Here is a 13,314-nt window from a genome sequence, read left to right as displayed (position 1 = left end):
TGTCATTTCCCATTATCTTCTTAAGACACTGAAGAGAAGCCATTTTATTTTTTTTTACTGTGTACATTATAGGGTATGGTAGAGAAATGGTTATTACAAGTAGAAGATGTTATGATGAGTTCTATAAGAAAAGTTATATTAGAATCAGTAAAAGCCTATAAAGAAACCCCACGTAAACGTTGGGTTATAGAATGGCCAGGACAAGTTACGTTAGCTGTTAGTACTATTTATTGGACATCAGAGGTTACTGAAGCTATGAAAGAACCTAATGGCATGAATGTAAGTTTCTCAGTCTTTTCATTATATTTTGAAAATTTCGACATTTTATTTTTTAGATCATTTTGAGAAAAATAATTTTCTAAATGGTTTTGAATAAATTTGCAATACATTATTGTGTGTGGTATACAGTGGTGTAACCTATTTTTGTGGATATAAGGATTCAACACCGAATTTCGTCAAAGTTAAAAAAACGAAAAAAAAATTTTATGCCTTAGATGTTTCCTCAGATATTCTACAAAATGATTAAAATTGGTTTATTTCGATTTTCTTTATGAATCAATATTTGACCAATATTTCATGAGCAACCAACTCGGCAATGGCGGCAGAATGCCACACTTATTTTCGGGTACAATGTTTGATCTATAAATAAGTCTAGAAAAACACGTTGTATGGATACCGGGTTGTATAATTAACTTCTCTTAGTATTTATCTTTAACATCAATTCATTATAATTAGTGACAATTCCTTCAAAGAACCATGATTTTTAACAAAAATAGTGACTGACAAAATAAGATACGTAGCGTGATTTATTGCTAAAAGTCACTGAAACAACATAAGAATATGGTCCACTTTGTGGTAATAAGTGAAATCCGCCATTTTGTATTTGTCAAAGTATACATTAATACATTTTACCTTGCTTGAAACTACTGGATTCATTCTACTAGCTGATATTGTAGAGAAAGCCCATGTTTATCAAAACAAACTAATGCGGAGGTCGCGCAAGGTCGCTCATGTAAATTGTTAATCATTTCCGGAAATCCACGAATAATAGGTTTCCACGAAATTAGGTTACTTGACTGTACCACTGTTTCTGCTTTTTATAAATCTTTGTTTCCTGATTGGAATATAACCTTATTGTACCCTGTAATAAAAATGTGTATATTATTTAATAGGAATATCTACAGAAGAGTAATAAACAGATAGAAGAAATAGTAGAATTAGTACGTGGTAAATTAGAAGGTGGAGCTAGAACATCACTTGGTGCCTTAACTGTAGTTGATGTCCATGGTAGGTTTTCAGTAACTCTTTTTTCTACTTGACTAAAGCTTGGAATTGCTCTGCTCTAAACGATTCAGTTAAATACTGAATATTTCTGGAATCTTGGCAGTAACTTAACATTACCTGGTAGAAACATTAGCCATTACTCAAATTTTTTGTTACTTTCAGCTCGAGATGTGGTAGCCATTTTAGCCAAGAATAAGATCAGAAGTGCCAACGATTTTGATTGGTTAGCTCAGTTACGATATTATTGGGAAGATGATGTTATTGTAAGAATGATAACTACTGATATCAATTATGGTTATGAATATCTTGGTAACACTCCTCGCTTGGTCATTACACCACTTACTGATAGATGTTATAGGTAAGTCTCTTAATGACATTATTACCTCATCAGAAGGAATGTGTTTTGCTTTGACTTACAGATCATATACATAATGTCATTTTATTGGATTTTGATTTGAAATATATTTTCAGAACATTGATGGGAGCTTTGAAATTGAATCTTGGTGGTGCTCCAGAAGGTCCAGCTGGTACTGGTAAAACAGAAACATGTAAAGATTTAGCTAAAGCTGTAGCCAAACAGGTAAACAGAACTTCTGTTACATCTTATGACATGTATATTGGATGTTCTCATTTGCAGAACAACAACCAATGATAATTTCCCAAAATCTATTTGTGAGTACAACAAATATCAATGTACTTAGATAAGTGATATCAGAAAGGAGAAACAGTAATGTCTTTTAGAATTAAATGCTCTCATTAACATGAAAGTTACTATGTCTGACATGCTATTTTGTCAGCCATGAAATATTCATCAATCTAAGCTAATATGAAATTTGATATCTTTTTCAGTGTGTGGTATTTAACTGTTCAGATGGTTTAGATTTTAAAGCTATGGGTAAATTCTTTAAAGGTTTAGCACAAGCTGGTGCCTGGGCCTGTTTTGATGAGTTTAATCGTATTGAGTTAGAAGTATTATCTGTAGTAGCTCAACAGATCCATACTATACAACAGGCTATAGCTGGCAAGATGAAGAGATTTATATTTGAAGGAACTGAATTATCTCTCAATCCTACTTGTACTATGTTTATTACTATGAACCCTGGTTATGCTGGTCGACAAGAATTACCTGATAATCTGAAGGTTGGTGTGAATTTCTTCAATATCTTTTATTTTGAAGACTTCTACAGATGTAATCTGTAAGGGAATGAACACTGTTATAACATTTAATATATAATTTTTAAGGCTTTATTGCTAAGCTGATCCAGGAGTTTTGTTGAAATTCATAGTAGAATGTGTAAAATACATACAAAAAGGTATGAAAGGGGTTGATTTCTTCAAGGATATCTCTTCTATTCCAGGTATTGTTCCGTACAGTGGCTATGATGGTACCAGATTATGGTCTAATTGGTGAAATTGTCTTATATTCTATGGGTTTTGTTGATGCTAGGAGGTATGTGCCTGTTTATTTTAAAACGATTGATATGACAATAACCCTTTGATAATACTACGAAAAAGCTTCTTAACCTAACAGACTGTGCTTGAAAAAGATCCTTTGACCGTTTCTAATGTGAAATTAAGAAGAGTAATTTGTCGTCAATAATAAGCAGAAGGGGGGAAAATGAAACTTGGAATTGATTGTCATTGTGTCCATTATCATGTGACTGCTTTTCAACAGGCCTGCATAGCTTCTATATTCTTCTACAATGTTATAAATTCATTATGTTATTTGATTTCAGTTTATCTAATAAGATTGTAGCTACATATAAACTATGTTCTGAATTGTTGTCCTCACAACATCATTATGATTATGGTATGAGAGCTGTGAAATCTGTATTAACTGCTGCTGGTAACCTCAAATTGAAATATCCAGAACAAGATGAAGCTGTCTTATTATTGAAAGCTATTAGTGATGTTAATTTACCCAAGTTTTTATCACAGGTTAGTAGATTTGCAGAACTTTACACACAATTCACTAGCTTTGGCCTCAGACATTTTTCTATCTTTAATCCTAAACGTGTAAGAGACTTTCTTCTTCATACATTTTATCATACTGGGTTATCTTAGCAACTTATTTTCATAATTATTATTATTTTTTTTTATAAAATCCTACAAAAATTACCTACTTCGGATTAAGTTTTTAATTACAACTACAAAGTTTGGCATTGTCATAATTGTGAAAATTCCTATAATAAAAAAGATAATAATATTGTTTTTTTCTATCTCTAATATATTGTATTTTACAGGATGTTCCATTATTTGAAGGAATTATATCAGATTTATTCCCTGGTATAGAATTACCTTCACCAGATTACGGTGTGTTTATGGAATCACTGAGAGAAAATATAGTCAAACGTAAACTTCAAACTGTCCCTTGGTTTGAAGATAAAATTATTCAGGTTAGTGAGAGTTGAAATAATGGTTCAAAAAAGTGTCAGTTTTTCTGGCAAAAAAACAAAAACTACTAGCAGTTGTCAATGTATTCAGATTAATTATTTTAGTAACACAAAAAATGCATTGTGTATTTCTGGTAATTAAACTGAAACTGAACATCCAATCTTTTTTTTTCACAGATTTTTCTTTACTTGAGTTTCTGGGATCATTATCTTTTTATTTTATATAATCGTAAAATCAATTCATTTTTTAGATTTATGAGATGATACTGGTTCGCCATGGTCTTATGATTGTTGGTGAGCCACTCGGTGGAAAGACTCAAGCTTACCAAGCCTTAGCTGATACTCTAGGTGATTTGTGTGCGGCTGGTCTTTTCAACGAGTTTAGAGTACAATATAGAATACTCAACCCTAAAGCTATTACTATGGGACAGTTGTATGGCTGTTTTGATCCTGTTTCTCATGAATGGTCGGATGGTAAGTGTCTTGCAAGTTTTAACCTTATAGCTGATAAATATATATATAGAATTTGAAAATCTGCAAAGTTATCCCCCTTTAGTCTTCAAGGTTTTGGTAGAGTTATGTCCCTTTATTTATGTGCTGTCTTCCAAATTGTAGGTGTTTTGGCTAACACATTCAGAGAATATGCTAGTAATCCTAATGAAGATAGGAAATGGATTTTATTTGATGGACCTGTAGATGCTGTGTGGATTGAAAACATGAATACTGTCTTAGATGATAATAAAAAGGTATCAATGTTAACTTTTTGAAAAATTGTAAATTTGTTTATTTAGTTGATGTGTTTAGTGTCAGCAGGCTTGATTGTTCTTGGTTTTAGTACATGAAATTAGAATTTTGACATATTGAAACACTATTTGTTAGTTCAAGGATTGTGCATCAAATATTTTGGAATGTTACTTTGATAAGCATGTTGGTGGATAGGAACTTTTTTTTACTCTATTTATTGTTCAACATTTTAATGTTAATATATATTTTATTTGTAGCTGTGTTTAATGAGTGGTGAAATTATACAGATGAGTAATACAATGAACTTAATCTTTGAACCAGCAGATTTAGAACAAGCATCCCCTGCCACAGTTAGTCGCTGTGGTATGATCTATATGGAACCTCATCAGATGGGCTGGAAACCATTAAAAGATTCCTACATGCAACATGAGCTGCCTAAAAATTTGAGTGAAGAGCATGTAGAATTGGTCACAGATCTCTTTGAATGGCTGATAGATCCATGTCTAGAATTTATACGTACAAAATGTAAAACATTGATCAACACATCAAACATGCATTTAGTTCAGTCTCATATGCGTCTGTATACATGTTTAATGGATGAAATTATAGCAGCCATCAATCAAAAGACTGAAGAGGGAGAGGAAGGAGGTGAAGGTCATTCAGAAGCTCTGAGCAGTCAACAGGTAGGTTTGATACCTTGTCATATGAATAAAAATGTCTATTTCGATTTTCAGGAAACTTTCACTAAATTTGGGGATGCCAAGAACATGAGCCTACTTTTGAAATGAGCAAATGTGAATAAGATAGAATAGCATAGAATGATTTGACTTTTCAGCAGCAAGAAGGTCCATATCTTTAAAAAGATTTGTAATCTATCTTTCATTGTTATTTTCAGATATTTCTGTGGTTACAAGGGTTATTTATCTTCTCATTGATCTGGACTATCGGAGCTACTATAACTGGTGAAAGTAGAAAACAGTTTGATGTATTTTTCCGTAATTTGATTGGTGGAACTAATGCTGATCATCCAAAACCCAAGAGTATCAAATTAACAAAGGTATATTCTTCATCTAGATCTGAAAACTAATTTTAATTGACAATGATACATAAAACAAAACATTTTGAAGATTTGAGTAAAGCTTTTTAACCTGGAAGATTAACTTTGTTCAACTGAAAACATGTCAAACAGGGATGCATTTGTCTTTTTCTATCGTTATAATACCAAAAACAAAACTACTATTGACTAAACTTATGTTCAATCAAATTTTTTGTTGACAGATAGAATTACATATTATTTTATACTATTTATTTAGAGTAACTCTATACCAGAAAAGGGAAGTATTTATGACTATTGTTTTGAGAAGAAATCAAGTGGAACTTGGACAGATTGGATGGATACTGTACCTAAAGGTTCTATGGGTATTGCTGCTAATGCTAAAGTATGTACTTGTCCATTCTAATATAATATGAATGTCAGTTTGAAAAGCTTTCAACTTGCACCAATTATGAGTTCATATGAAAAAGATGACATCATGTTGATATTGAATAAATTGTAGGTAGGAGGTGGTCAAGTTCAAGCACAGTATTTTATTATTATTTCCCATAGTATGGATTTAATACTAAAGTTTATTAATTCTGTTATTGCAGGTCAGTGATTTGATTATCACCACTATGGAAACATTAAGACAGACTTATTTTCTACAGACCTATTTATCACATGAAGTGCCTATTTTATTTGTTGGTCCTACTGGTACTGGTAAATCAGCTATAACTAACAACCATTTACTCAAATTACCAAAAGATTTGTAAGTTTTCATCATCTCTTATTATACTCTCCAGAATTTTTTTTATATCAATTGTTTACATAATAGTTACTCTCAAAGATATAAGCAGGATTGTAACTGAATTGAACAGAAAAGTGTGCCTATCTCCAAGCAGAAAACACTATCACCTAATTAACCATGATATGATCCAGTGAAACTGTATTCGTACCTTCTTTTCAGGTATGTACCAAACTGTATCAATTTCTCAGCTCGTACGTCTGCTAATCAAACACAAGATATAGTCATGTCAAAATTAGATAGGTAAGTTTCACCTTTTTTTCGTCACATACTCTTAGTAGGTCCTTGGTAAGAACCGCCTCTTGTCTCCAATGATTTATTTGTAACTTATTTTTTAACAGGTCAGTTCGGATGCTGTAGTGTGATGACTTTGATTTTACATTACATTACATTTTCTAATGCTTAGACTACAGAACTGCTTAAAATATCAATTGACATTGAAAATTGCTTGCTTGATCATGGAAGTAATTTAAACATTTAGCTTAATATTTATAGGAGAAGGAAGGGTGTTTATGGTCCTCCCATGGGTAAGAAATCAGTGGTATTTGTGGATGATTTAAATATGCCAGCTAAAGAGAAATATGGAGCCCAACCTCCAATAGAATTATTAAGACAGTGGATAGATCATGGACATTGGTATGATAGAAAAGATACATCAAAGGTTTTCCTTACTGATGTGGTTAGTATTTTATCATTTATTGTTCTATTGTGTCTTGAAATACTAAGAGTATTGAAAGTAGTCTCCCTTGGGAGAGCTGTTGAGAAGGCCTGACTAAAAGTGAAAATCGGAAATTGAAATCTATGCCTCATGAAAACATCAGTGGAAACTAAACTGTGGCATTCTTAATTCAAAAATTCATCAGAGTATCAAACTAAAAGAAAAAGAGATACCTCATAGTTATGATGCCCAATTTCTATGTTGATGTTTTTTCCAGATATTTGTATCAGCTATGGGTCCACCAGGTGGCGGTAGAAATGATATTACTGGTAGATTTACTCGTCATTTAAATATTCTATCTATTGATGAGTTTGATGATGCGACTATGACTCGTATCTTTACTACTATTACTGACTGGCATTTCGCACGAGGTTTTGATCCTGCTTTTACTAAAAATGGAAAGGTAAGATAAATATCCTTTTATATGATACAGTTTTCTCTAGGGTTCCCTCAATTTCATATCTATGATAAATTTATTTCTCTTAGACAATAAATAGGAGATTGACATGAATGCAAAAATTAACTTAAGGTATAAGGAAGATGTCAATATTTCTTCTTATTAAGGTTTGGTCCTCAACCATGTATTTGATCAAAAACACTATATCAATCTGATCTCAGAAAATTAAGTTAATAAAATGATAGATCATTATTTTATGTATAATCACTCAATGTTTCTAAGGAGCTGGAGATCGTGTTACAAAGAAGTAAAGTAAGATCCAAATCACTTGGTCTGCAGATAACTTCTGATAGTCACATAGTTATCACATGTCATGTACCACAATTCTCACAGTGATATGCCACATTTTTATTCATAATATGATAGTTTGTTTTGATAGAATTTAAAAAAAAACAACAATTAGCTATAAAATACCAAAGCTATTATGTTTTTATGGATTCTTGATTTCTTCCATTCATTTTCACTTTACAACCACATTTCTCTATTTCTATCTTCTTACTTTAGGAGACTGAGGTATGCCATTTGAGTTGCGTTTAAAACAGTTCAGAGTTTAGACCTTTTATTTTCTTTTGTTGAGTTTTTTTTTATGTTCATTATTTCTGTAGTTTTGGAACTTTGCATTTTTATTCACATTGCCAGTGACTAATCGTATTTAAGAATCTTAAGTGGATTTCATGTTTCCCTGTTTTAAAGCATTATGAACAAAGATATGTTCATCATCAAATTAAATCAGTATAATATTTCATATCCCCTCTACAGTATTATCAAACCCCATCTAAGATATTTGTTAACTCCCTTTTATTTAAACCCCCTTCAAAAACAAAGAAAAGGAAAATCTGGAATATAGCAGCTGAACAGTTCAAAGCAAAAGTCAAATATGACAATTGAAGTGGTTACACTGAGTTATCATTATTCTGTAATATTTGACTGAAACTTAGTTTGTGTTATTTTATAGTTATTAGTACAAGCTACAATGGCTGTTTATAAAGAAGCTGTAGAGAAGTTTCTACCAACACCAAGTAAAAGTCACTATGTATTTAATTTACGTGATTTCTCACGTGTAATACGAGGTGTACTGTTGGTACCGTCAACTAATCTGACTGAAATGGAGAAACTAGTTAGATTATGGATACATGAAGTATATAGAGTGTTCTATGATAGATTGATAGATGATGAAGATAGGTGAGGGCACAATTTACTCAGTGTCAGTGTTCAATTCCCTGTATCAACTGTATATTTGATGTTCATTTCACCATACATGTGGATACATGAGCCATTAAGAAATCTTTAGAAATTCCAAAATGTTTTACTGTTGCATGTTGCTTATTTGGATATTATAGACTTTAGTCATGGCACTTATGCTATTTTGCTAGATCATGAAATCAGAGTAGTGACAATCAAAAATAGGGAACATGCTAGAATCATCACATAGGTGATTATATGATTATATTATGATTATACAGTTTGAGTCAAGTGAAAAATCCAGCCAATTTTTGAAATTGATAGAGGAAAGGATGATTTATTCTAGACATCTTTGAAATATTTCCAAATTTAAAACAAACTGCCTGTCATTATCCATCTTCAGTGGATAAAAAAAACTCTTAGAAAACTTAATAACTTATTCCTTTTCCTCTTTTCTTATACAGGCTAACATTCTTCAATATGGTGAAAGAGATGTGTCAGACTCATTTTAAGTTAAGCATAGATAAAGTACTCGGTCATTTATCAAAAAGTGGTAATGTTGTAGATGACAATATTAGAAGTTTATTTTTTGGTGATTATATGAATGCTGAGACTAAAATCTATGATGAAGTTATTGACTTGAAAGAGTTGACTTCAATGATAGAACAGTAAGTTTATGAACTATGAAATAAAAAATAACTAGTTTTAGCTGAATGATGTTTATTTTGTAGATGCAATAGTCCAACTGATTAAAGGATGAAAATATGACTTGTTATATTTCATGTATTTCTTTCTGGGCTAGGAGAAAGTATTCAGGTACATCTAAGGACAAATCCTGACAGTAGACTTTATATTAAAGTAATTTAATGGTTATGATCACATTATTGGATGGAAAAGCTATAAAGTACTGTTTTTCCCCTCACAAAATGTAAACATTGACTTAGTATTTATTTCAAAAGTGTGTGATGCAGACCTTATATAAAATTTCATTCTACTTTTAATTTCAGCTATCTAGAAGAATATAATACTATGAGTAAAGCACCAATGAGATTAGTAATGTTTAAGTTTGCTATAGAACATGTATCTAGAGTTAGTCGTGTATTAAAACAAGATAATGGACATGCTCTCTTAGTTGGTAAGTAGAGACCACCTGTTAGACCAATAACTGAAAAGAGAATACTCTTCATGGAAACTAACATATATCTTTGACACAAAGAAATCTTGAAGCCGCTCCATTCGCTTGACATGCAAAGCTTTTAAAGCATTGATCTTAATGGCTCAAGGCTTTTTCATGTCAGCTCGAATTAAACTGACTAACTCTAAGATGTTGAGTCTCCCCACCTGTTCATTCAAACCTCTTTCTATGAGGTAGTATATTATGAAAGCCATTTTTTTCATTTTTTAAGGTATTGGAGGCAGTGGTAGACAGAGTGCTGCTAAATTAGCATCATTTATGGCCGATTATGATTTGTTCCAAATTGAAATTACCAAGAATTATTCTGTCAGTGATTGGAGAGAAGATCTGAAAAAGGTGAATTTTTTTCAAATTTCAAGCGTAATTTATGGGTTTATGTTAAAACTTAGATCACTATCCATTGTGTGCAATCCATTACTACTACCATGAATAGAAGCAACTGAAACTTTTAGAAAATCATATCGCAAATTCCATTTATTTATTTTTAGCTATTGATAAAAGCTGGTACAGAAGGAAAACCAACAGTATTTTTATTCTCTGATAATCAAATTAAAGATGAATCATTTATGGAAGATATTAGTATGATATTAAATACTGGAGATGTACCCAATATCTTTGCTGCTGATGAGAAGGCTGAAATTATTGAAAAAATGCAGAACGTTGCTCGAAATGAGGTAAGGGAGAATAAATTGCGAAAATATATTTAAATTCCAGTATTACACCAAGGAATGAGTGGCTCAAATTGTGTTTTATTTGAGAGCGACTAAGGAGAAAATTTTGACTATATACAACTTTCATACTTTAGGTCCTGCTTGCTTATGAATATTAACCATTTGTTTTATAAAGATTTATTTCTTGATGTAAATGTCCTTAGAAATATCTATTGTAGGAGAAGGAAAAGTGTAAATCTATGTTTTATAAAAAGGTAAACTAAGGTCAATGAAAAATGACAAATAGAAAATGCATGACAATGATAGTGTCACTTAATTTCTTAACTCACAAACTTTTCTCTTAGATATCAAATTTGCATATCAACTGTAGAATATGGAACTTCACTCAATGTCTCATTTTGCATGTTTACCAATATGTCAACTGAAATTTTAGCTGTAAAAATGCACTATTTAAGGTTTAAATATGTTCAGCCAATTGTAGGACTAGCAACAATCAAACTGTAGCTAGTTAAATGTTTGGAACAGATTATATTTTTTCCCTAAATAAATCACATCAGTTTAGTAAACAATAGAAAATGTTGGATACATCTACAGTATGTGAACATAAATGAATAAATGTGTTTTGGAAACATGATCTATGTGTATTTTAGAAAATGTTGTGTATTTTTTACGGACTACTGTTTGAGTAAAGTCTCGCAAAAGTTAAAAAAAAAAAAGTCATAATTATCATTTTTGGTGAAATAATTTATGATTTCAGGCTAAAAAGATAGATGCTACGCCATTAGCTATGTATAACTTTTTCATTGAGCGGGTCAAACAGAATTTACATATAGTATTAGCTATGAGTCCTATTGGTGATGCCTTCAGAAACAGATTGAGAATGTTTCCATCTCTGATTAACTGCTGTACTATAGATTGGTTCCAGGTAATCCTGTTTTCTTTGATACTTCACACTGTGAATCTTTGAATCAGGTGCTTCCTTATTTTCAGAGATGCAGAATCAAAGTGTGATTGGCATGAAATGTAGGACTTTCAAGGTAGTCACTTGTCAGTCAGGCAGGATGAATAGAATGAAATGCAAATAGTTTCTTGTTGTTTAAATGGAAAAATAAACTGAGGATCAAAATGATGGATGTAAAAAAGATCTTATAGAGCTGGTGGAAAATATAATTTATGTGTTGCCACTGTTTCTTGAGGATTTTTTTTAACAAATGATGACTTATTTTAGGCCTGGCCAGAAGATGCCTTGGAAATGGTAGCTAATAAATTTTTAGAAGATGTAGAATTAGAAGACAATGTTAGAATTGAAACAGTTGTAATGGTCAGATATTTCCATGAAAGTGTTAGAAGACTTTCAGAAAGGTAAGATTTATTCTGACAACCATTCTATCTTTTGTCAAAATGTCATTAGAAGATATATATGACCGGGTTTGAAAACCTAGTTTGGGTTGACATCTTTCTTTCTCTACATTGTTAAACAGTCACAGTCAATGTAGATTGGGCCATCTTGCTTTTCAAGTTGGAAACAGTAAGCTGTTTGTTTTCTGCCAAAATGCTGACATTAAGAAAAAATATTTGTTTATAGGTATATGGATATGTTAAGAAGACATAATTATGTAACACCAACATCATATTTAGAATTAATTATGACCTTTAAAAATCTCCTGGGTAAAAAACAAAATGAGATTACCACCATGAAAAATAGATATATAACTGGTCTAGAGAAATTAGAGTTTGCTGCATCCCAAGTTTCTATTATGCAACAAGAATTAACAGATTTACAACCAGAACTGATTAAAACATCAGCAGACACAGAAAAATTAATGATAAAAATAGAACAGGATACTGTAGAAGTGGAGGCCAAGAAAGAGGTATGTGGGTATTGTATTAAGGAAAGACAATGAAACAGAGTCATGTTTCTCTATATTTTACAAGGATAACATCGATTGAAATTATAAGTGAAGATGACTTTTTCAATGTCAACAGAATTTTGCACACCGTTTGAGATCAGAACTCATACCTGCCATTTGCCCGACGTAACCATGCAAATGACATCATGTTAAGAGCCAACGCCCTAACTGACTATGCTATAGAACAAAAGTTGTTGAAGATTGTTTGTGTCATTATTCAAATGGTTTGTTACAGGTCGTAGCAGCTGATGAAGCAGTAGCCAATGAAGCAGCTGCAGAAGCTCAAGCTATTAAAGATGAATGTGAGGGTGATTTAGCTGAAGCTATACCAGCTCTTGAAGCTGCTATTTCTGCCTTGAATACTCTCAAACCTGCTGATATTACTATGGTCAAATCTATGAAGGTAAGGCATCACGTCACATTCTCATAGTTTCTGCTACATTTTTCACTTTCATTTTTGAGGCTTTTGAAACATAAATGGCTTAGCAACATTTGTTTGCCTTTCCCCAATTTAATCATCAATCCTTGTTTTCTGAACTATATTTCTACAGCAAACATTGATCTGTTTCTTAGAACGAGAAGCAAAAATTGATCCTAAAGATCTTGATTGCCCGTTTCTAAAAAACATTTAATTATCATTGCTTTTGATTACTTCAGAATCCACCTGCCGCAGTGAAACTGGTAATGGAGTCAATTTGTGTGATGTTAGCTATAAAATCAGAACGTAAACCAGACCCAGGAGGATCTGGTAAAATGATTGAAGATTTCTGGGGACCATCTCAGAAGTTATTGGGTGATCTGAAATTCTTAGATCGTCTGAAATCTTATGATAAAGATAACATACCTCCACCAATTATCAAAAAGATCAGAGAAAAGTAAGTCAGTTTATTATAATCTGCTGATTGAAGAGCAGAAAGAT

At 31.8% G+C, this 13,314-nt stretch overlaps 1 protein-coding gene across 1 annotated transcript in view; it reads left to right on the top strand.

Annotated features, from left to right (window-relative positions):
• LOTGIDRAFT_210054 (hypothetical protein) overlaps positions 1-13,314 on the top strand; it is a gene marked incomplete at its 5' end in the record, with an annotated part of 35,641 nt that overhangs the window by 11,717 nt on the left and 10,610 nt on the right. The window contains 27 exons of the mRNA XM_009061882.1: positions 73-279; positions 1,173-1,287; positions 1,447-1,642; positions 1,756-1,864; positions 2,134-2,424; positions 2,643-2,734; positions 3,021-3,222; positions 3,528-3,680; positions 3,929-4,151; positions 4,293-4,423; positions 4,679-5,104; positions 5,317-5,478; positions 5,735-5,860; positions 6,069-6,226; positions 6,425-6,505; positions 6,758-6,941; positions 7,198-7,383; positions 8,393-8,619; positions 9,084-9,287; positions 9,627-9,754; positions 10,026-10,150; positions 10,303-10,488; positions 11,243-11,410; positions 11,714-11,847; positions 12,071-12,356; positions 12,631-12,798; positions 13,053-13,270. Of these exons, the coding sequence (XP_009060130.1) occupies positions 73-279; positions 1,173-1,287; positions 1,447-1,642; positions 1,756-1,864; positions 2,134-2,424; positions 2,643-2,734; positions 3,021-3,222; positions 3,528-3,680; positions 3,929-4,151; positions 4,293-4,423; positions 4,679-5,104; positions 5,317-5,478; positions 5,735-5,860; positions 6,069-6,226; positions 6,425-6,505; positions 6,758-6,941; positions 7,198-7,383; positions 8,393-8,619; positions 9,084-9,287; positions 9,627-9,754; positions 10,026-10,150; positions 10,303-10,488; positions 11,243-11,410; positions 11,714-11,847; positions 12,071-12,356; positions 12,631-12,798; positions 13,053-13,270 (4,886 nt within the window). The remainder of the gene's footprint in view (positions 1-72; positions 280-1,172; positions 1,288-1,446; positions 1,643-1,755; positions 1,865-2,133; positions 2,425-2,642; positions 2,735-3,020; positions 3,223-3,527; positions 3,681-3,928; positions 4,152-4,292; positions 4,424-4,678; positions 5,105-5,316; positions 5,479-5,734; positions 5,861-6,068; positions 6,227-6,424; positions 6,506-6,757; positions 6,942-7,197; positions 7,384-8,392; positions 8,620-9,083; positions 9,288-9,626; positions 9,755-10,025; positions 10,151-10,302; positions 10,489-11,242; positions 11,411-11,713; positions 11,848-12,070; positions 12,357-12,630; positions 12,799-13,052; positions 13,271-13,314) is intronic.

Source organism: Lottia gigantea (genome assembly GCF_000327385.1).
Source record: "Lottia gigantea unplaced genomic scaffold LOTGIsca_5, whole genome shotgun sequence".
Lineage (NCBI taxonomy): Eukaryota > Metazoa > Mollusca > Gastropoda > Lottiidae > Lottia > Lottia gigantea.
This window is presented reverse-complemented; position numbering and strand designations above follow the sequence as displayed.